The sequence below is a fragment of the Salvia miltiorrhiza genome, chromosome 8 (assembly GCF_028751815.1).
Source record: "Salvia miltiorrhiza cultivar Shanhuang (shh) chromosome 8, IMPLAD_Smil_shh, whole genome shotgun sequence".
NCBI lineage: Eukaryota > Viridiplantae > Streptophyta > Magnoliopsida > Lamiales > Lamiaceae > Salvia > Salvia miltiorrhiza.
In genome coordinates this window covers 25,055,392-25,078,344 of record NC_080394.1, presented here as the reverse complement: position 1 = coordinate 25,078,344, position 22,953 = coordinate 25,055,392, and the positions used below count along the sequence as shown (strand labels likewise).

Below are 22,953 nucleotides of genomic sequence, written 5' to 3'. Positions count from 1 at the left end.
TATGTGAGTGAAGAAAGTAGGTACCACATACTATTTTAGGAAAGTGTCAATTAAAGTGGGACAAACAAAAAAGGTAAGTGTGCCAATTAAAGTGAGACGGACAGAGGGAGTACTTATTTTAATAAGCAAATGATGACTTTGTTTGGGAAATTATGATAGTGGACTGCATGTGTGTGAAAAGTTAGTGGACTGTAATTACAGATATATTTTGTGTCATTATTAATAGAGCAACTGAGCATGTATCTGCATGAGTTTGCATGCATTTTTGGCGGGAAAATTTTGGGATGCAACTCTCATTTAGTATAATAGATAGATTGCCTCAATTTTGGGAAATTCAGAGGTTGCCGCCCGGCGGCAAGCTCAACATGCCGGCCAGCAACCTATACCCAGTTGTAGAGAATTTAATTTCTAGTCGAACCGTGTTAATTTAAGCTTTTTTCATAAATAATGTATTAATTCAAGATTTTACACTATAGTTTAATAATTAAGTTAAAATAAAAAAGTCTGAAATTAAATACTACCTACCAACATTAAATAAATAAAAATTCTACCTACCATTCAACACTTTATACGGTTCTTACACAATAATTGGCACCAATTCTTATATTTTTTTTACACAATTGTACTTTTTTTAATATTACATAACTGTACTTGTGTAAGAAAAGTATAAGACTTTTATCAAAAATCAATGACAACCCATCAACATCAATGGGCTTATTAGGAAGTGCACTCAAACTTCGGCATGAGATCAAGCTTTTATAAAATATAGGCATTTTTAATTTTAACTTAACAAAGTGGGCATTTTTATGTATTAATACTAAAATAAATATACATATAGATCAAGAAGGAGTACAAAGGGTACTCAGATCCGTACAAATGGTGAATAGAATAGATAAACAATCGTCGAAAGAGAGCTCATGATCACTTCGACGAACAACAGCTAAATGGATTCAAAAATCACTTCTCGGGCCGAGTAACAAAAACTATTGGAGAAGAAAGCCTTTAACCATCTCCACGTACAAATGATAATACCATCTATCGTGCTAGCAATATCAAGGCTTCCATATTTGAATATTCCTTTATTTCTGGCTTTCCAAATCTTCCAACAAACACATTGCCAAATGATGTTGCACTACAACTTGTTTCTGCCTTTCTCAACAGCCTCGTAGAAGATGGTACAAAGTCAACGAAGAAGAAAAATGGAAAACTTTCGACCACTACAGAAACACGTTCACACGTACCAGGTAAAAAAAAAGGAGCACAATAGAAGGACATGATCAGTGGACTCCAATGGAGAATAACAAATTAGGTAGTTATGATCGCCATTCTTGAGCAAAATTCCTCTCTTCAACAAATTGTCTCGTGTTGGTATTATGTCTTGAAGAGCTTTCCACACAAAGGAGAAGACTTTGCAAGGGATGCATTTTAACCAAATGTCCTTGAAGGTAGCTGAGGTGTTGTCCATGAAGAAGAGAGCTTTGTGAGCGAATGAATACATCTCTTTTATTGAGAAGTTTCTGGAGCTTGAGCCATTCCACAAGAAAGATTCATCCATGGATTGACAAGGAAAGGTCTTGCTGTAAAGACCACAAATTCACAAATTCAAAGAAGTTAAAATCTCTTTCCCATTCAAAATTCCAAATGCATTCTCCCTCTCTGACAGCACCCATCTCCCCAACCTTAAAACCTTTTTGAGAAGATACACAATACAGATTCCAGAATTTAGTTTTAAAAAGAAGCCCCCCAACCCTCAAACCACGGATCATCCCAAAACAAAATAGACAACTTATTACCTAATGAAAAATATATGTTTTGGTAAAAAAAAATCCCTCCACCCCTTTTAAAAGATTTTTCAGATCTCTCCACCAAATAGAAACCAAATTAATATTAGTCCGATCTCTAAAACCAAAAGATAATATCCCATATTTAGATCTAAGGACCTACCCCACATAAAGAGCATTTTAATTATAAGTGATTCTCTAGAACCATTTCCAAAGAAAAGTCAAATAAAAACTTTTAAATCTCTAACCCCAAGGCCACCACCATCAGATTTACTACAACACACTCTATCCCAACTAACCCAAGCAATCTTTTTTACTATTTTCCTTCCCTCTTCCCAAAAGAAATCACGCTGCATTCTTGTCAAGGTTTTGATGACTCACATCAGGACTTTGAAGAGAGAAAAGTAGTAAAGCGGTAAAGGTGGCAGGACTGAATTCAAGAGAATGGTTCTACCTCCGAATGACAAAGCTCTCTTGTCCCATCCTATAACTTCTTGCGAAACCTCTTAATGACATTTTTCCAAGTTTTTTTCCCCTTATGATTAGAACAAATCGAGAAACCCATGTAGGTGAAAGGAAAACTTCCAATTTTGCATCCAATGGTATCAGCGAAGGAGAACATCTCCTGATCATTCGTGTTAATGCCATGAATGGAGCTTTTTCAGAAAATTGACTCTAAGCTCCGAGGAGATTTCGAACAACCTGGGAATACCCTTGATGGCTTTCACATTGTTGAGATTGGCCTTACCAATGATCATTGTGTCATTTGCGAATAATAAGTGACTCACAACCACTTTTTCTTTTCCTATGGCAGCACCCTCAAAGAGATTTAAGGTGATAGCCTATTGCATTAAACAGTTAACACCTTCTGCCGCAATAATAAATAGAAACAGAGAAATGTCTCCTTGTCTAAGAACTCGTTGGAGAAGGAATTTACCTGATGGGCTACCATTCACCAGAATCGACATAGTTGTAAACGATAGACATGCTTTCATCCACAATCTCTATTTCGAGTAGAATCTCATTCCTTCCACCATTTTATCAAAGATAATCCATTAATAAGACTTAGTCGAATGCTTTTTCAAATTCATCTTTAAAAATCAAGCTACTGGATCAAGTTATCTTGAGGATTAATTACATATAAATTAAAATATATGATTAATTATGTATAAATTACGAAACTTTCAAAAATTCACATTTTGCAAAGCAATTTTAAATTTTGTAGTAAAATTACTCAGCTATTAATATTTTTATCATATTGCTCTTTCGGCCATTTTCTGGCTAAACTTAGAGCTCGTTTGAAATCCTACATGTCCAAATCAGTCGATTATTAAAACGACGTAAATTTACAAAAATAGCAAAATAGGCGATATAACAATATGCAAAATCAACACTAAGTTTAGCTGAAAAATGGTTCGGATAACAAAATGAGAAAAAAATTAATAGTTAAGTAATTTTAACACATATTTTAAATTGATGTGCTAATTGATTTTTTTGATAATTCAATAATTTATATACAATTAACTCTAACATATTATTATGCGAATATCAATAATATATATATATACATATACATATATATATATTAAAAATATATTTTTCCCCTAATAAATTTATTGACCTAAATGGACTCATGATAGTTACTCACTCCATCCCATTATTTTTGTCTCAAAATTTTTGGACACGAAAATTAAGGAGAAATCGTAAATTGATTAGAAGTTATAGAACCTACATTTTTTGATGAGTTAATTATCACTCTCTATATCTACGAAAAGAAATCCTAAAGAAGGTCGGCGTGTATTTATAAAAAAAGTTAATTATTTATTTAGTGAATGGAAAATAACCCGACGAAAAAAAAAAGATACTAATAATTAGTAGAATTATTTCAAAAGATATGTTATGATATATTTTTATGAGCGAATAAAAAAAATTAAAGCTTCTTTAAATGGATGGAGCGAGTATTTTTTATAAAAATGAATGAATAGTAAAGGAATAATCCAAAATATAAATTAAAATATAAATATTGCGATGAAAGGAGTATTAATTATTCATTAAACTTGTGTGAAGCCCACGACTTGTATGAAGCCCACGACGCGCAACTCACACGCCTCAAAATTTCTATACTTTGATTTTCAACTTCATTTTCACTACTTTTTTGGGAATCCTTGCTGGCAGAAAGTTCTTCCTCAGCCCACGCAAAATTCTATCAAAGAGTTTTCACTTCATTCAGATCTCAAGACAATTTCACAAGAAAAAGGTCTCTACTTGGATAAATCTATGTAAGTTCGTATAACTTTTTTACTCTGTGTTTCAAAGAATAAGAATTTGAGTTAATTGGTGTTAATGTTTTATGATTAGATCGATTTGAAGCAGAAATGGGGCGCCACCACCACCACCACGGCCACGGCCACCACGGAGACGATAACCCTATTGTGGCTTGTTGTTGCTGCCCTTGCTTGGTTGTTGCGTCGCTGTTCGGAATGATCGGACGGTGCGTGTTTGTCGCCTGCTATCCTTTATTGCAGTGCTTCGGTTTCGATGACCACCACCACCACCCCCACCACCACCACCGCCACCATTTTTAATGATTTTATTCTATTCGATATTAAGGATTGATGATGATGTTACAATATTTGGTATGTTATCATATTTTGTTGCCTTTTTCTTTCTTGTGATTATGTGACAGCTGGCATCTTCATTGTATTTGTACCTACCAATACCAATTATAATTGGGAATTATTAGCTTTTGATAATTTCTCCTCTTTTGATTTTCCGCAAATGATGTTTTTGTTTTTTGTAAGAATTTCAAATGATGTTAAAAGAGTGAAAGTTGATCAACTTAGCTGCTAAGTTTCCTCGTTTTAGGTGAAGTTAATGAGACCGAATTAGTGATCAAGCAGAAGCACATTTATATCTTCGCTTACTAACTTATATTCACAAATTTTATTTAGATTGAGTATGTAATCGTAACGTTCAAGTGCAAAAAGAGACAGAGAAGTTTAAAAAAAAAAAAAAAACTAAAACCCTTTAAAAATTCCTACAGTTCTAATCAGTAGATGAAGTCGTAGAAGACAATTTTGGCGAGATGCAGTTCTTCACTGAAAACTTACCTGAAATATAATCTTCAAGTTTGTTAGGAATATTCTTAAATTAATAGTTGAAACTTTAATCTTATGATACTTTTACTCTAAATTTACGAATATTATAAATATAATTTATATTTATTTTTATTGTTCATTTGAGAGTCCGACTCAGTATTTTCAGCCAATTAACATTCTTTTGTTGTTTACACTGTGAAGTATGGAGCTATAGATCCCACCTAAGATAGATATTTGTATCACATGGTAAGTCTTACTAATTATGCATATGGCTATAATTTTCTGATTGACAATATCTTGATTGTCTATGTAAGACGTTCAATTTTGACAAATTTAAACTGATATTAAACTACTATTTTCTTAGGCGGTAATAATAATAATGTTAAACAAATGACTTCATTCCAACCAATGCACTTCAAGGTGGCAATAATAATAGTATTAAATAAATGACTTTATTCCAATTCCAATCGATGCACTTTGTGCGTAGGAATGCAGAAACTGAAAGTCCCTAAATTGAATTAGTTACAAGTCGTGGGCTCCTATTGTAATTAACACTCTTATGAGCAACAATTTTTAATGATATGGAATCCAAAAACCTACTCGGAATATGGTCCCAAGAAATATTTAAATAACACAGATTTCTATTTATAAATGATAGTATTCAACAATGAAGACAATTGGCTCCAAATCAAGACCATGATCAATATCATCAACGCAGATCATCAATAAGAAAACATTTAGCCATACACAAGATGGGTGTTTATTTTGGGTCAATCCACCATTTTCTTTATGGACTGAGGCATTTTGAACTTGTTTCCATATAATCTTTGAAATAATTAATCCTACATTTATCACCTAACGTAAAACACCTCCTTAAAGGGTTAGTAAAATCATCACTCCTAATGGAAGAGAATTAGAAAACAAAATAGACGATATTAACTTTTGGCACATAAAAAATTTGAACAAGTTCCTTCATATTACCTCACAGCATCAAATGAGCCCTGCAGAATAGGACTTTGTTTATACATCGGGAATAAGTGGCTTTCGCAGCCTCTCAGTTAACATTGGGTTAAGAACTCTGTTTACAACACTAACAATGCTGTGTATGAACTTTGGAGAACAGGATAAGGGAACTCCTCTCTATTTGATGCTTCCGTTGGGAATGGAGGACGAGCACGGTCCAGAAGAAGTCATGAATGGGATGCCTTTGAACTTCGCAATACCCTTTTCATCTGTGAAAAGATTCTGCACCCACAAGAACATTATAGGAAGTTTACCAACCGGTGAAACAGTTCATAGTATTTGTATTTCTAGTACAAGAACAAACTATAATATGATACTTAGGTGGCAGAATCTTAACATTTTAATTGATTCCATCAATATTGTTGTGAAAGCATACACTATAATAAAATCAATGGGGATTACGTACCGGAGTTATCTTATCTAACTGCTTCTTTTTGGGGTTCAACACCTCTTCTGGCTTGCCGTCAATTCTGGGTACAAGGACAAACAATTTTCAGGAAATAGTAATACATTACAAACAAAAATGCAAATAAATAAATAGGCAATGGAGGCAATTTTCATATAACTGGCAAGAAAAGAGAAGGTTCTGAAGGCCACAAACAGAATTTTTATGAACATTTAAGCCAGAAATTGTAAGATAATCAGCGCTCATTGTGATAGACATTACCCAGAAAATGTAACACATTCCCCAACTTTAGCACCATCTGGAGCAATAAGAGGCTCTACAACTGTATGATCACTACTTGAAGCACATAAGACCTGCGGGTTAAACACTATCAGACATGACAAATTGCAGGCGAGGATGCCCAACATGCTGAAATCAACTTATAACACAATCATGAATCATTGATATACTACAAAAGACCACATGCATAAAGTATAAGCTAACTATAACTCACAGCGAATTGGAGACATATCAGACACAGATACGACCATTGCGTGCGACAATGGCACCAATGACATTACCCAAATGGTATAGAGTAAGAAACAAAAACAAAGACAAGGGCATAGAAAAATGTGAAGAGCAAAAACATAGTAGAGAAGTATACCAGTCCCTCAGACATCACATCTCGTAATTTCCCCGGTTTTACATTTGTTATAAGAACCACCCGACGATTCTGGACAAAGCAATGCAGCAAACAGTTGAGTGAAAAACTACACTACACAAAAAAGAGCAACTTACTTTACATTTCAATGGACCAATGCTATTTAAAGTTTCCTACCGTTAATTCTTCAGGAGTGCAGAACTTTGCTAGGCCACTAACCACTTGACGGCATTTTGCTTCTCCAACATCTATCTCCTCAACCAACAAACTGCATTACATACAAAAATTACAGAGAGCAGTTTAGCTGGGACCTCAAAACCCAGAGGATAAAACCAAATTCCTTTTTAAGCCAAATATATTCCATAAGGAAAAAAAAATGAGAGGAGGAACAAGGGACTAAGTATTGCCAAATGAATTTACAAACAAACTTAGAAACTGTAAAGATCAAAACCGACTTAAGGTCTATTAAAACAATGATCCTATTTTTCATGCTTTGGACAGACTGGATGCAGCCAATAAATCCATCCGACATGCACGGAACAACTCTCAAAGTAGCTAGAGGCATCCTTAATTTGTGAGACACGCAGAGTCTTACCTGTCAGCTGATGGATGTTTCCATGCTTTACGAATGTGGCCAATCTGGATTTTCAGTAAACTGACGCTAAGTTCTTCGTCTTTCTTTTCCACAACTTTTTCGGGAAGCTTCTTCTTTGCTTCGCTAGTCTGACTCTCTTCAATCTTTTTCTTTTGTTTTTAGAAGAAATAAAGGAGCAATATTCAATGTGCAGTGCATTGATGGTACATTATATAAGATCAAATTCCAAAAGAGTCCAAGTAAGAATCTCAAGCAAAATGCTTTTCAGAAGTTGAACATAAGATGTAAAATAAATGCCTTTTTTGGAAAGGCAACATTCAGCAGCAAAGTCTAATTTTTTTTATCTTACTTTACACCAAGATGAGTAGCTCTAGAACTTGCACCCATATCATCACGACGGGAGTTGCTTCACTTATATATTCACATTTAAATTGCCAAAGCACAGACGAAGGGCTAATGCTTACAGTATCAGCAATCTTCTTTCCTTTAGAAACAGTCTCTGACTTTCCAGCCTCTTTCGGCTCTTGTTTGGAATCTTCGACCTTTTTGATAGGTTTTGACACCTGTAGAAGATTATTCATAAATAAATGCATCAAGCTTAAAAGCTGATGTTTGTTTGCAGGACATTTAATCAACATATAGCAGGTAATTAATTTCAAAACATAGTATATAGAAGTACTGCCAGCAAGGAAATATCAACAGAGTGATAGCGAGACACTTAATCAGCGAATGGCAGTCAAAACTTCAAAAGAAAACTATTGCCTGCATTGACAGACCAAGGAGCAAACAGGAGAATGGATACCATCTCTGGCATGCCAATTCCATAGTTGTTAAGGACACTTCATTTTTATATTTTACTAACACTCCTCTCTTAATTTTATGGGCTCTCACAACAGGAACACAGCCACCAAATTGGAAATTTATTTGAATGATGACTAAGGGGGTGCTTGGCTAAGCTTTATACTATTAAAGAGCCTTTAAGCTCCAACAACTTATAAGATGTTTCAAGAGCTTATAAGATATAGTTTCTCAAGAGCTTATAACTTGTCAAATTGTTTGGATAATTGAGCTTATAAGCTAGAGAGAGAATTTCATGCAAGAGAGAGAAAATCTTTGTTAGAGAGAGAAAATTGAAGAGAGATGAACTTAAAAAGGACATATGATGGAAATAATAAACCATAGTTGAATAATATTTGTAAAATGATTGTTGCATATAAGATTATGAAAAAATTAAGTTGGGGTAGAGAAATTTATTTTTTGGGGAGCTTATTTTTATACTCCCTCCGCCCCATAAGAGATGACACTTGGAGATGACACGAGTTTTAAGAAAAAGGTTGGTAGATAATGTGTTGAGTGGAATTGAGTGGTTGTGGTTGAATTGATTATTATGTAGAAATGAGTGGTTGTGATTAAAAAGATAAAGTGGAGCCATGTCCCAAAATGGAAGTGATACTTTCTTAAGGCACAGACGAAAATGGAAAGTGTGATAATTTCTTATGGGACGGAGGGTGTAGCTTATAAGTTATTTAGGAGCTTATTTTGTCAAATACTTTGAAGAAGCTTATAAGTTATAAGCTCACGTAAATTAGCGGTTTCTAATGAGTGCACCAAGTTTGTGCACATAACGATGGATCACTATATTTGTCTATATTCTGTAAAGACCATGTAGGAAACATGGATATAAGAGAACTCCATGCACAACATGGGTAAATAGCTGTAACCATTTACTATGCTTTAATATTCTCAACTAAAAGCTATGTTGATCCTAAGTCCTAAACAATGAAGTTTAAGTTAAGACTTAAGACAAAATAAATAAAAATGCAATAATAGCTTAGCGATTTTCAATAATGATGCCGACTCGTACACGGTAATCGGTGCCCCCACCCCACCCTCCCAATTTAAACCCCCCAAACAGCACTATTCATTTCAAATCTCTATCCAATCAACTGCCTGCCTACAGTTAGAAAAATTCCCTCATAGATACATTCTACACATATAAGTACCTTTTTATGTCACTATGGAACCTATCAATTTGCAATAACATGCACATGTTCATAACACTCAGCCTTGGCTTATGTCCATATCTCTCAACTAACATATTTTTATTACCTACAAAAGGCAAAGGAAGAAACAAGGACTGCGAAGAAGGATTCTACATAAAACTGTGATCACTAAAAGGGCAAGAAAACCATCAAGAATCCAACAAATTGCAAATGACTTTGAATTACTCACAGGGGGCACAAATCCAGCCTTCTCAACAACAATCTTATCCAATATTGGCTGAATATCCTCCTGATTCTGCACTTAGAAAAAAAAATGTTCATGAGTAAAACTGCATCAGCATGGAGTGGTGTTATGCCATCTATCTAGTTTACAGAGATCTTAAACTAAATTCACTTTGAAATTTGAAAAACTAAACAAAGTGACAGAGCTGTGCACTAAAAAGACAAAAAAAGAACCGGAAAAAAAATGAAACACAACTGATGCAGCACATAAAAGAAATATATTGAAAATAAGTGCTTCATTTTTTACAGTATTTGGTTAAGTTTTTATCACTAAAAGAATTACATCATCAAACCTTCTAGCAAATCGCTGACAAGTATTTTTTTCTTGGCGAAGATATGTTTTCATTTTTTCATGAGCTAGTTTCAACAACAACAAAACAGATTTGAACTTAAAAGAAAATGAGAAAAACTATGTTTGCGAAACACTTTTCTCACCTGGATGTAATCAACCCACCTCAACAAATGTGGCATCCTTTCTCTATCTGAACTTGAAAGACGTTTCTAGAGCCACAAACAATGGAAAATCATCAGTGAATTAGGTAAAAGAAAAACAAGAACAATTTGCCCCAGCCACTTCTATAATCCACCTATGAGCATATTTAGCATCACTCAGCTACCTCAATCAGCAATCATTACTCTATTAACCCTATCTTTCTAAAACAATCTCAATTCTTCTTTATTCTTGCTGCTCACTAGTTATAGTAGACAATCATTGATACGATATCCTAATACCAGCTTAGTCAATGACCAATCAGTTATACATTATCTCACGCACAATTCTACATAGTGGCAGTATCAACATAAAATGCATACCACGCAGGAATGCGATGTCGCATAGACATAAACATCGGCTACAGATGGTTTGAGTCCATTGCCCAATAGAACGGACTTTGTAATCAACTCTTCATTCAAGTCCTCAAGCGCCTTAAGCTCAACATTCCCAGCTGGATTATTGAAGAAGGTCTGAGCAAAATCTATCCATCTCAATAGCTGCCACAAGAATTTACATCTTTCAATTTACAGAAATTGTTGATTCTTTAACAAGAACCGCGCTCCAAATCACGCAAGAACACACACACAAACTCAAATACTTAAATTACCTCATTTTTCTTGAGATACAAATCCCCATCTTTTGACGACGCCAATAGCTTCTCCATATCACTTACCAGTGGACTCTGCAAGAGTCAGTGGGCACACATAACAATTAATGCCGCAAAAAATCTCTTTCTTAGACATTTTTTTCATTAGATAAGTCTTGAATTACACTGAAATGTAAAAGGATTAATACACTGAAATTTAAAATAAGAATTAAAAAGTGAAGGCTTACATCTTTTGCTGAGAGTTTAAAGATCACAGTACACATATCACGCATTGTAGTGTCCATTGTTCGCGATGCCATAACTTGGTTTCCTTGCAGAAAATTGAATTCTCAAGGGCAGCTGATGAAATTGAAGCGCTGTAGTTTCTTCTAGGGTTCTTTCGAATTCGTGAATTTTCCCATTACTTTTTAATGGGCTAACCGGAATCGCCCACTTTAGCCCACATGCCAAAAATACATGTGTCAGTTTATTCCAGGCTTGCAATGAAATAAGAGAAGAATGAAATGATAAATTTTGATTGATTTTTATATTTTTTTTATGTATAAAGAATATATAATGGAATCCTTATTTATTTATTTATATAAAATTACTCCATAAAATATAATCATCAATTTTTATTATCTTAAAATATTTACAAAAATTAATCTTTTCATTTTCATTTATGGATAATACCTTCATATGGTGGGCTCCTTTATCCATCCATAATCCATAATATAATTAATTATTACTCTCTCAATCCCTCAAAATGAGCTATACTTACCTTTTTTTTTCTCTATGAAAATGAAAAAAGAGTTTCATTTTATTTTTGAACCATAACATCATACATTCACTTCTATATTTAATTATAAATTATACTTTTATTCTATCTTTTAAATAATAATGTATCTTTATTCTAGTTTTTTATACTAACATAACCTTTACAAATTATACATTTATTCTACTTACAATAACTGAATTAAAATTCATGTCCACCCTCAAATATGACTATTTTTTCGTGGGGAGGGAGTACTATTAATAATACATTATTTGTAGGTGACACCATTTATCCACTCATAATACATTTAATTATTTTAATTAAAATTCACGTGGTCCTCTTCTATGATTATTTCTCTTCTCTTCCAAAACAATTTTTGGAAAGAACATAACATAACTTAACTAACTCATAAGATAAATAAATAAGAATACAGTGACATAAGTCTTGAAACATTAAATAAATTACAACACAACATACAGTAGGCAGTAAAGCTTAGGCACACCTTCAACAAAATTAGAGAGGGAGAAGATGCTCCGCTTCTGTCTGTATAACACAATTTTTCAAAAGAAAAGAAAAGAGTTTGGAGAGAATATATAAATTCAAAAAGGAATAAATATTACAAATTGAAAACATTAGAGAAAGAGATAAATTATAAGGAAAGAAAATAAAATTTATTTTTTCAAATTTTTTCTATTGTTTTCAAAGTTTAAAGTTTGTCTTTTTAAAATTTTCTCTCTTGAAATTTCACTTTTAAAATTTTATTCTCTAAATTTCTCTCGATATTTTGTTTTTCTAAAGATTTTTTCCTCTAAAATTTACACTTTTAAAATTTCTTCTTATAATTTTTTTTCTCTCTAGCATTTTCTCTTTCAATAATTTTCTCTCGCTAAAAACCTATGTCTCTAAAATTTAAATGTTAAAATTCCATCTATAAATTTTCTCTCTTTAGAAATTTCTATCTCTCTAAAATTTACACTTAAAAATTTTATCTTTAAACATTTTTCTCTCTTTCTAAATTTTTCTCTCTCTAAATCTTTTTTCTACATATTTTCTATCATTAAATTTGTATATATGTTAACATTATTTAATTAAATAATAAATATGCAATATCCCGAATTTTCGTCCTAACATTAACACTATATTTTACTCTAGCCCCGCTACTTAAGAATAAATTATTTTAACAAGAATAATCCGAGTCGAATACTTAATTGAGACTTAGAATAAAAGAGTAAGAACTATTTTATAAGTCGGTGATAAATTCAAAGGTCAATAATTCTTGCATTTGATGAGCATGATTAAGCGTACATTTATGTGCTAAATGGTCGATTAAGTCTTAGTCTTTATTTTAGTAATTGTGTGTGATACTTACATAAACATGTGATGATCGTATGTATTGGGGCGAATGGAAGACTCAATTTTTGGGAAGTGAGTAGGCCAATGTAGGCTAGATTTGGTGCTCAAATTTTCAGCCAATTTATTTAAAATAATAGAGCGCAAACAATTTAAATTAGAGCAGATTTACATGTTTTAAGCCAAAGAACAAGCTAAAGCCTTAAAAGAAACTCATTATTGCATGAGGGCTAGGTATTTTAATTGGGAAGATAAGACATTCATGGAATAGTGCAAGTGAGGCTCTCCATACATTGGTGGAATTTAAATCCAACTTTTCTGCTCTCACTTTCTCTCTTTCTCTTTTTTTAATTTTCTTCTCCCTTGCTTTTAGAAAGTAAACAAATTTGAATTCTTGATAATTTTGATTCAATTAATCATATTTATTTATCATTTTTACGTTCTTGTGCATGTTGTTTGCTTTATTGCCTGATCACCGATTTAACATAATTTTGGATTTTAATTTGATATCGGGAGATGATAATTATTACCTGAATTAAGAACATATAACACATTTATTTTAATTCTAAAGAAAATTGGTATTTGTGAGGACACTAATCCTACGGACTTTTAAGAGTTGCATGTTAGAAGTGTGATCCGGGGACGGTAGCCTTGCATGTAATCAACGGTTTATACGCCACATGAGTGGGTATAGACTAGCTTTGAGATTGTCTTAGGAGAATTTATCTTGATTATTGAATTGAATCTGTTAAGATTTCCAATCTGTTGAAACCTTTACATTGGGATAATTTAATTCTTCTTGATTCTTCCCTATAGCTTGATTTATTTATTTTCCAGTATTTATTTTTCTTAGTTTAAAAATTAAACCTTCAATTCTGTTGTGCAGATAGAGAATAATAATTTAGAATATGAATTAATATTAATTGGTCTATGTGGAATACGACCTTGCTTGCTACTGTACACAATTGCACCCGTACACTTGCAGCGTGTTAAAGAAATTAGCGAACAAGTTTTTGGCGCCGTTGCCGGGGACCAATTATTTATTGATACTATCTGTTGATTTTTTTTATATACTAATCTGGATTTTTTATTTCTGTTCTTTATTTTTCATGTGGTTCTAACTTTGGTTTTGGAGTTTGCCAAGTAGTTCTATGACTACACAGGAAGACGTCCGTGCTCTAAAGGAGCAGCTGCAGCGTTTGATTGAAGCACAACAGAATCTCGAGGCTCAGAAACAACCTCCCATCAATGAAGCCTTCACACCTCAGTTTCAATATCAAGAACCTCCACAAGTCAATGCTAATAATTTTGAGCTGAAGATTGACCTGATCACTATGGTGCAACAAAATCAGTATGGAGGTAAAGTTGTTGAGGACCCCAATGCGCATCTGGCGTACTTTCTAGGGCTATGAAGCACTGTGAAGATGAATGGAGTCCCTGATGACATTATACGTCTTCACCTTTTTCCATTCTCACTCTGGGATAAGGCGAAGTCATGGTATCAAACTCTACAGCTGGGAGCCAATCCAGTATGGGGGGACCTGGCTGATCTTTTTCTGCGAAAGTTTCATCCTCTCGGGCTTACCTTGAAGCTAAAGATGGATATTCTCCAATTTCAGCAATTTGATGGAGAGACGTTGGCGGAGACATGGGAGAGATACCAGGAGAAGCTCAAGAAGTGTCCGAGCCATGGATTCGATGAAAGCACGCAAGTAGTTATGTTCTATAACGCTTGCGGGGAACGCACCAGGATGTTCATGGACACAGCTGCAGGTGGTTCCTTACTTAAAAGGGGGAGTTCAGAAGCTATGGAAATCATAGAGAACATGGCCACCACATGTTACCAATGGCCATCTGAGAGAATTCAGCTGAAGAAAGTTGCAGCTGCTTCCAGCCTTGATCCTATGACTTTATTTGCCACTCAGATAGCGGAGCTGACTTCCAAGATAAATGCCTTGACTACTACTAAGATGGAGCCAGATGTGGAAAATCCGATGATGATGGAAGAGGCAAATTTTGTCAACAATGGGAATTTCCAGCGTGGTCAGCAGTTTTATCAAGGATGACGCCCACATCCCAATCTGTCTTATGGGAACCCAAACAATGTTATTCAACCTCCACCAGGCTTCTATATCACTAATGGAGTCATAAATGAGGAGAAGAAGCCCAACCTAGAAGAGCTACTAATGAAGTATATAACCAAGTCCAATGAGAGGATGGAGAGGATTGAGTCTACAACTGCTGTGTTGGGTACTCAGATGAAGATGTTCGAGACCCAATTGGGTCAAGTGGCCAATGCTACTAGCAATCTGCACCAGTCAGGAAAATTCCCAAGTAATACCACAGTGAACCCAAATGAGCATTGCATGGCAGTTGGATTGAAAAGTGCAGCCACATTTGAAGGCAGTCATAGATCTTGTGAGATGGGGGATGATCCAAAGAAAAACCATGAGGGGAGTCGACGTGTTCCACCTCCATATCGTCCTCCCTAGTATCCCATGCCGTTTCCCCAACGTCATTACAAGACAATCAACTTGCTGAGCGGGACTACACATGAGGGGTTCAAGATGCCCGAGGATGAGAGTTCACCACTGGTCGTGGAGAAGGAAGCTGAGGAGGCCACTGTTGATGTTTCTGGCAAAAAGAAGGATGAGAAGGAGAAGTAAACATCGCCAGCAACCGTGACTATGCCTTTTCCTCAACGCCATCAGAAAGAGAAGGTGAAAGAGCAGCTCTCTAAATTTTTAGAGATTTTCAAAAAGGTGAATATCAACATATCATTGGTGGAGATGTTACAGGAGAAGCCGCAGTATGCCAAATTCCTCAAGGATATAGTTTCGCGCAAGAAGAAATTGGGGAAATTTGAGACTGTAAATCTCAATGAAGAATGCAGCGCGATTTTGCAAAGGAAGGTGCCAATGAAGATCAAGGATTCGGGCAGTTTCACTATTTTCTGCATTATTGGAGGCCAGCAGTTTGGGAAGGCACTCCGAGCCCCCACTTGATCCACCTGCCGTGCAACGACATCAGCAAGGGACTCTAGCCGGCTCTGCGAGTCACACTTGAGTTGTTCTTACTAGTGTCCTATTAAAATATGTGAGTGACATCGTATTTTATATTTGAAAGTCCTGAATTTTTGTGAAAGCAATTAATATGTAAGAAAGGAGATAGAAGAAGTGAGTCAAAAGAAAAGAGAATGAAAGAGAAGTAAAGAAAAAATTATCGTTTGACTATTTGTTCTCTTTAAGTCATGTTCTAGTATGTTATTTCATCCGTTCACAAAAAAATATGATATTTTTGGTGTGCGTAAGTTTTAACAAAATAAAGGTGGTTTATATGTAGTGGAGTAATTATATTATCATTGTATGAAATAAATAGTTGAGAATAAATTAAATGTGGGTCACAGATAATTATTTTTGTAAATATAGGATATTTGTGAAGATAAAAAATAAGAGAAAGATATGAATTTAATTATGTCCTAAAAAAAAAGTTTTATAACTCTTGTGAATGTAGAAAATGACAATAATGTTGTACTTTTGATGAATAGAGGAAGTATTTGTTTTTTTTAATGTTAAAAAAAACCGCACGACTTATAAAATGATCAAATAAATAAATTATGGCATTTTTTATTTGATTTTAAAAGTGCCAAGAAAAAATAATTATATATGCATGAAGATGACAGAATTAATATTTTTTTCGACGTATTATCAATTTATCACTATCCAAGCCGAAGTCCAATTAGGCAAAACGCTGACCGGTATTAATGCGCCACGTGTCCAACCTAATGAAAGCGCCACCCCGCCCTCTCTGCTCTGCTTTTTCCCTTCCCACTCTACTTTATTTTTTCCCGTTGATAAATGCATGTCTCCCTCTCTCATCTGCTGCAATAAAGTGTAGAGAGAGAGAAAGAGAGAGAGAGAGATGGCTCTTCCGTTGGTCGACTGACCTCCATTGCCGGAAAACTCGCACTGCATCCCCATTTCCTGCATGTTTCTCCGGTAACACTCAGTCTGCAACTACTCCATTTTCCTCAGAGACGCTCAGGCGAAGTGTTTTCTCACATTCGAGCTCTATCCTTTCCTCTCAGATCGAAATATCTTTTACACCGACTCCAAAGTCCAGCTGTTTTTTTTCCGAAAAACTTTACCTCCATACATATTTTCGCTCTCTTTTCCTTATTTCTTTCCTTGGATTTTAACTTCTGGAGAAGAGCTTATACCTACTGTGATTTGGGGGCTTTCTGGGGGGTTGCTTTTGTTAATGTCGCTTTCAGGTCGGATTTATTAGGGGTTTTTGTTGTCTACCTGCTTCTAGGTTTTTCTGCAATTTTTTCTTATGGTCTCAATTGTTTTAAACGTTCAGAGCTGAATGTGGTGAAGCACCGGTTTTTTTTTATCTAAGTTTCCTCTGCTTCCTGCAAGCTTTTAAGGATTTTGCACTGTAATTGTTTAATGTTTTAACGGAATTGTAGAATTCGTTACGGTTTCAGCTCCATTTCACATTTTACCGGTTGTTTATTAGGTCACATTTTCGAAGGGGGAAAACTTAGGAGTTGTTTTTGTTGGGTTTTTTTTATCAAACCAAGCAATGCCTTAACATAACTTGTCCGGTTTTTTCATCGAAAATGAGGAGTGTTGTTAGCCTTGTATTCCTTTCGTTTTTCATTTGCCTAACTCCGTTGTTAGTGAAGTCGTTGAGCCCGTCTTTGAATGACGATGTTCTGGGATTAATTGTGTTCAAAGCTGATATTCAAGATCCTGATGGGAAATTGAGTTCTTGGAGTGAAGATGCTGACAGCCCGTGTAACAATTGGGTTGGGATCAAATGCAACCCTAGATCCAATAGAGTTTCTGATCTTGTCCTTGATGGCTTTGGCCTCTCGGGCAAGCTCGGCCGGGGTCTTCTTCAATTGCGATTTCTGCGCAAGTTATCGCTTGCCAACAACAATTTTACTGGGAGCTTGAGTCTCAGCTTTGCTCAGTTGTCTGATCTGAGGGTCTTGGATTTGAGTGAGAATGGTTTATCAGGGGAGATTCCAAGCGATTTCTTTAGCCAATGTGGATCTCTAAGATCAATTTCATTGTCTAAGAACAGGTTTTCAGGGTCTGTTCCTGAGAGTTTGGGCTCATGCTCGACTCTTGCTTCGCTTAACCTCTCAGGCAATCAGTTCTCTGGGGCTTTGCCAGTGGGAATGTGGTCCATGACGGGGCTTAGGTCGCTTGATTTGTCTGAAAACATGTTGGAGGGTGAAATTCCCAAGGGGATTGAAGGTTTGAACAATTTGAGGGTGATAAGTTTGAGGAGTAATGTGTTCTCTGGTGAAGTGCCTGATGGGATTGGGGATTGTATGTTGTTGAGATCGGTAGATTTGAGTCGAAATTCCTTCTCTGGTGGGCTGCCGAGCACAATGCAGAAGCTTTTGTTGTGCAACAATCTAGTTTTAGGTAGAAATGGGCTGACATGGGAGGTTCCTGAGTGGATTGGAGAAATGAGAAGCCTTGAGAACCTCGATCTTTCTGAGAACAATTTTACCGGCGTACTCCCGGTTTCTTTGGGGAAGCTTCAATCGTTGAAGATTCTTAATGTATCCAACAACGCCCTCACCGGGAGCTTGCCTGAATCCATGAACAATTCCATAAACCTTCTGGCTTTTGACATTAGTCATAATGCCTTTTCGGGTGGTGTTCCTTTATGGGTGTTCAAACTTGGTTTGCAGCAAGTTCTGTTTTCAGGCAACAGATTGAGTGGGAGCATTCATAATGCTTTAGCCTTTTCACCGGAGAACTCTCAGAAAAAGCTTGTGGTTTTGGATGTGTCCCGAAATTTTCTATCTGGTGTAATTCCAGCTGCTCTTGGGAATTTTGGCAGCTTGCAGTTAGTAAATTTGTCCAGGAACTCATTCATTGGCAGCATTCCATCGAGTATTGGACAACTGAAAGTTTTAAATTTTCTGGATTTGAGTGAGAATGGGTTAAATGGCAGCATTCCTTCGGAGATTGGAGGACTAACATCCCTTGATGAACTAAGATTCGAGAAGAACGTATTGGGGGGCAACCTTCCTTTGTCAATCGGAGATTGCAGTTCGCTTAAGTCCTTGTAAGTGTTTTTCTTGGTTTCATGATCTATAATGCCACTCAGTTTGTAAATCTGCTGCAACTTTCTTGCTTCTTTAATATCCTCAAACTTGTTACTCTTTCGCACACTTTTTATTTGCTAGATGATCTCATGTGAGAGAAACTTATGGTTGGTTTTTGCTCTGTATGATGTATTATTTCTGTGCTTTTCCTTAAATATATTGAGATGCGGCAGTGATTTGGTATCAATTAGGTGCTTTCTCATTATTATGAGAACAAATGCATGAGATCGTTGCTTTTAGAAACATATGTGCCTCATAATATTATTCATTACAATATCTGGCTTGGTTTATGAAATCCACTACTTCATGAAATTATGCTTAAATTATGCACTTTGCTAGGTGATCATATACTTATTCTATGAATGTTTGTTGACACTCTGTAAAAATTCCAGGTACCTCGCGCATAATGAAATAACTGGTCCTATTCCTACTTCCCTTTCAAAGCTCTCTTATCTTCAAACTGTTGACCTCTCTTTCAACAAGCTCACTGGAACCCTACCGAAGCAGCTGGCAAATCTTGTGCACCTTGAGTTATTTAATGTTTCACACAACCAGCTACAAGGTGAACTGCCAGCTGGTAGTTTCTTCAACACCATCGCTCCATCATCTGTATCAGAAAACCCATCTCTTTGTGGATCGGCAGTCAATAGAACTTGCTCCACGGTCCTTCCAAAACCTATTGTACTTAATCCAAACTCCACTGATGCATCACCTACTACCATTGCTCCAAGCTTTGGTCGGGGAAAGAAGATCCTCAGCATTTCTGCCCTAATAGCTATTGGTGCAGCAGCTGCCATTGTGATCGGTGTTATTACTATCACTGTTCTTAACCTTCGTGTACGTTCTTCCATGCCTCGCTCTGCAGTAGCTCTTACTTTCTCTGGTGGTGATGACTTCAGCAAGTCACCTTCCACAGATGGAAGTTCTGGGAAGCTCGTCATGTTCTCAGGTGATCCTGACTTTAGCACTGGGGCGCATGCCCTTCTGAATAAAGATTGTGAACTTGGCCGTGGAGGATTTGGGGCCGTCTACCGAACTATGCTCAAGGATGGACGCTCTGTTGCCATCAAGAAGCTCACTGTGTCTAGTCTTGTCAAGTCCCAAGAAGAATTTGAAAGGGAAGTCAAGAAATTGGGCAAAGTTCACCATGCCAATCTTGTTGCACTTGATGGTTATTACTGGACTCCCTCATTACAGCTTATCATCTACGAATTTGTCCCTGGTGGAAATCTATACAAGCATCTCCATGAAGAAGGCTCTGGTGAGAACTACTTGTCGTGGAATGACAGGTTCAATATCATTCTCGGGGCTGCTAAAGGCTTGGCTCATTTGCATGAGATGAAGGTGATTCACTACAACTTGAAGTCGAGCAACATACTGATTGACAGCAACGGAGAAGCTAAGGTTGCAGATTATGGTTTAGCAAGGCTGCTACCAATGTTGGATCGGTATGTCCTAAGCAGCAAAATCCAGAGTGCTCTTGGTTACATGGCACCTGAATTTGCATGCAAAACTGTCAAGATTACTGAGAAATGTGACATCTATGGTTTTGGCATACTGGTCTTGGAGATAGTGACCGGGAAGAGGCCAGTCGAGTACATGGAGGACGACGTGGTGGTGCTCTCGGACATGGTGAGGGGAGCGCTTGAAGAGGGGAAAGTTGAGGAATGCGTTGATGGGAGGTTGCAAGGGAAGTTCCCGGCTGAGGAGGCTATCCCAGTGATGAAACTGGGTCTGATTTGCACGTCGCAGGTGCCATCTAACAGGCCTGACATGGCAGAAGTAGTTAACATATTGGAGCTCATCAGATGTCCTTCTGAAAGCCAGGATGAGTTGGGAGACTTCAACTAACTGTTAGGAAACAAGTGAGAAGAAATCTGGGCTCAATTAATGGTCATGATTCGTATTCTTTCTCCCTTTTTACATTGTATTTTGGCAGAATTTTTGATAGGTCTGTAATTCCTTCCTTGCATGTTGAATTCGAATTTATTTTCGCCGGATTCGGACGTTTATTCATATTGCTTTACTTTAATCCTGACTTCCTATTGTATGTGTGCACTTGTGGTGTGTGAGAGAGAAACAGAGAGTATATGTTTGCTTTCGTACCTGAATAATAATGGAAAAATAGACTCTGAATAAGTGTAAGAATTTAACGAAAAAAACTATTATTAAATTTGTCCTTGTTTAATTTTCTAATACTACTGTCTTTGCAAATTCTTCATATTCCTCTGAATATAGGTGGAGGTAAATAGACAATTTCTCCAATTAATATACCTACTTTGATAGTTAAAGACATATACAATTGACAATTGACAATCTATACAATGTTTGTCAAGATTCTCCAAGTTCCCACTCCCAAGCAAGTAATCTGAGTTGTGAATATAAAATGAGAAAGTGAAAGAAGGGAATGCATAAATCAACTATTAAAGAAAGGAAAAAATGCAGGGGAATCCAACTTTATTTAAGGGATGAAGATTGATGCTGTCGGGGGTAATTAGCTTTTCTTTCTTTTTTTTTCTTTTTCTCTTTGTTTTGTAAATAATGTCAATATTTGTTTAAATGCATTTTTTGTTGCTTAGTTTCGGCCAAGTTCGATTATTTTGTTTCCCACTTTTAAAGTCACATGAAGCGACTTATGTTAGGTCTGTAGCAGCTGAATTTCACATGGGTGTTTCTTCTTCTTCTTGCTGTCTTTTTCTTGCATTAGAAACTTATATGTTTGTATGCATATCTTTCTGCAATTCTTGACTCTTTCTTGTCTTATTAATTTTATGCTAGTATTTTGTTGTTTCCTCCAAGTCGTATGTTCATCTCTGAAATATTCTATCAAAATTTAGTGACAATATTTATGTCCAATCATTTTCCTATCCGAAAATACATATGTAGACAATCTTGCTTGAAATGACCAAAATACATAAATATAAAGGCTCATATTTGCTCCAATGTCTTTCAAATTGGACGAGCATGCCCTTATGCTTTTTTCTTTATAAAATGACAAAAAATATTAATTCTGCATTTATGCTTCGGTTAGTTGATATGCCATTTTAATGAAAGCATTATATAAGAGCATGTGAATTGGTGACCAAAATGAGTTGTCCCTCTAACCCTATTGTTTTTAATAAATATGATGATGTTGGCCCCTATACAACCTAACCAAATGGCATTTTCAACATCGGCTGGCATATGTGACAATTCATTACTAAATATACAATAATATTTTATTTCTATAGTTTATGTAATAGGCATGCATTATGGGGCATGCTCGATGCAATCGAAAGTCATTAAAAACAATCATGTCACGCTGTTGGAAATGGAATCCTTCGTCATGAGTCCATTCATGTTTGATTTTCGATTGATGGAAAATGAAAAAAAAAAATGAGTGAAAATGGGAGACAAACTTAGTGTTCACAAAGACAAAATTTAAGTACTTTTTGCTTAGTCCCATCACTACATGTTTAAATCATAGTATACAGTGTCCTAAGTTGCAAACTGAAGAATACTATATTGTTTCGAGTTTAGAGCTAGAGTATAAAATTGGTTTAAATAGGTAATTTGTTAGATTATTCTTGTAATTTATTTCACGATTTGTTATTGTTAATCGGCTAATGAACTTGAATGATCTCTGTTTTGAGCTGGAATAAAAGGTTATTTAAGGTAATGAGTGATAGATTATGAATATACAATATGGAAGCAAAAGTACAAAGTGACCAAATAGAAGTGAATTTTGACGGTTTTCCAATAATTCCGACATGGAGAGTCTGGAAAAAAGTTTCAATGGAAATTGT

The 22,953-nt window shown here is 35.6% G+C and overlaps 3 protein-coding genes and 1 long non-coding RNA gene across 4 annotated transcripts; 3 read left to right on the top strand and 1 right to left on the bottom strand.

The window, feature by feature from the left end:
• Nucleotides 1–3,816: 3,816 nt before the first annotated feature.
• Nucleotides 3,817–4,534, top strand: LOC130997209 (uncharacterized). The gene is made up of 2 exons (XR_009093011.1): nt 3,817–4,060; nt 4,140–4,534. It is a non-coding gene; the product is annotated as an uncharacterized LOC130997209 (long non-coding RNA).
• A 1,302-nt stretch (nt 4,535–5,836) lies between these two features.
• Nucleotides 5,837–11,428, bottom strand: LOC130997208 (uncharacterized). Its single transcript, XM_057922459.1, has 12 exons — nt 11,156–11,428; nt 10,929–11,003; nt 10,642–10,818; nt 10,264–10,329; nt 9,776–9,841; nt 8,008–8,106; nt 7,544–7,692; nt 7,126–7,216; nt 6,952–7,020; nt 6,570–6,661; nt 6,309–6,372; nt 5,837–6,124 (listed from the first exon to the last, which is right to left on the bottom strand). The coding sequence occupies exons 1-12, from the start codon at nt 11,225–11,227 to the stop codon at nt 6,020–6,022; spliced, it is 1,125 nt and encodes a 374-aa protein (XP_057778442.1). The 5' UTR covers nt 11,228–11,428; the 3' UTR covers nt 5,837–6,019.
• Nucleotides 11,429–14,456: 3,028 nt separating this feature from the next.
• LOC130998233 (uncharacterized) lies at nt 14,457–15,524 on the top strand. The gene is made up of 2 exons (XM_057923664.1): nt 14,457–15,075; nt 15,157–15,524. The coding sequence occupies exons 1-2, from the start codon at nt 14,457–14,459 to the stop codon at nt 15,522–15,524; spliced, it is 987 nt and encodes a 328-aa protein (XP_057779647.1).
• A 1,327-nt stretch (nt 15,525–16,851) lies between these two features.
• Nucleotides 16,852–21,200, top strand: LOC130997207 (probable LRR receptor-like serine/threonine-protein kinase IRK). Its single transcript, XM_057922458.1, has 2 exons — nt 16,852–19,128; nt 19,561–21,200. The coding sequence occupies exons 1-2, from the start codon at nt 17,657–17,659 to the stop codon at nt 21,017–21,019; spliced, it is 2,931 nt and encodes a 976-aa protein (XP_057778441.1). The 5' UTR covers nt 16,852–17,656; the 3' UTR covers nt 21,020–21,200.
• Nucleotides 21,201–22,953: the final 1,753 nt, after the last annotated feature.

Coding starts and splice junctions, on each gene's coding strand:
- LOC130997208 (XM_057922459.1), bottom strand. CDS start 11,227: ATGGCATCGCGAACAATGGACACTACAATGCGTGATATGTGTACTGTG. Junction 11,004..11,155: donor TTAAACTCTCAGCAAAAGAT/GTAAGCCTTCAC, acceptor TGACTCTTGCAG/AGTCCACTGGTAAGTGATAT. Junction 6,125..6,308: donor AGTTAGATAAGATAACTCCG/GTACGTAATCCC, acceptor TTGTGGGTGCAG/AATCTTTTCACAGATGAAAA.
- LOC130998233 (XM_057923664.1), top strand. CDS start 14,457: ATGAATGGAGTCCCTGATGACATTATACGTCTTCACCTTTTTCCATTC. Junction 15,076..15,156: donor CAATGGGAATTTCCAGCGTG/GTCAGCAGTTTT, acceptor AACCTCCACCAG/GCTTCTATATCACTAATGGA.
- LOC130997207 (XM_057922458.1), top strand. CDS start 17,657: ATGAGGAGTGTTGTTAGCCTTGTATTCCTTTCGTTTTTCATTTGCCTA. Junction 19,129..19,560: donor TGCAGTTCGCTTAAGTCCTT/GTAAGTGTTTTT, acceptor TAAAAATTCCAG/GTACCTCGCGCATAATGAAA.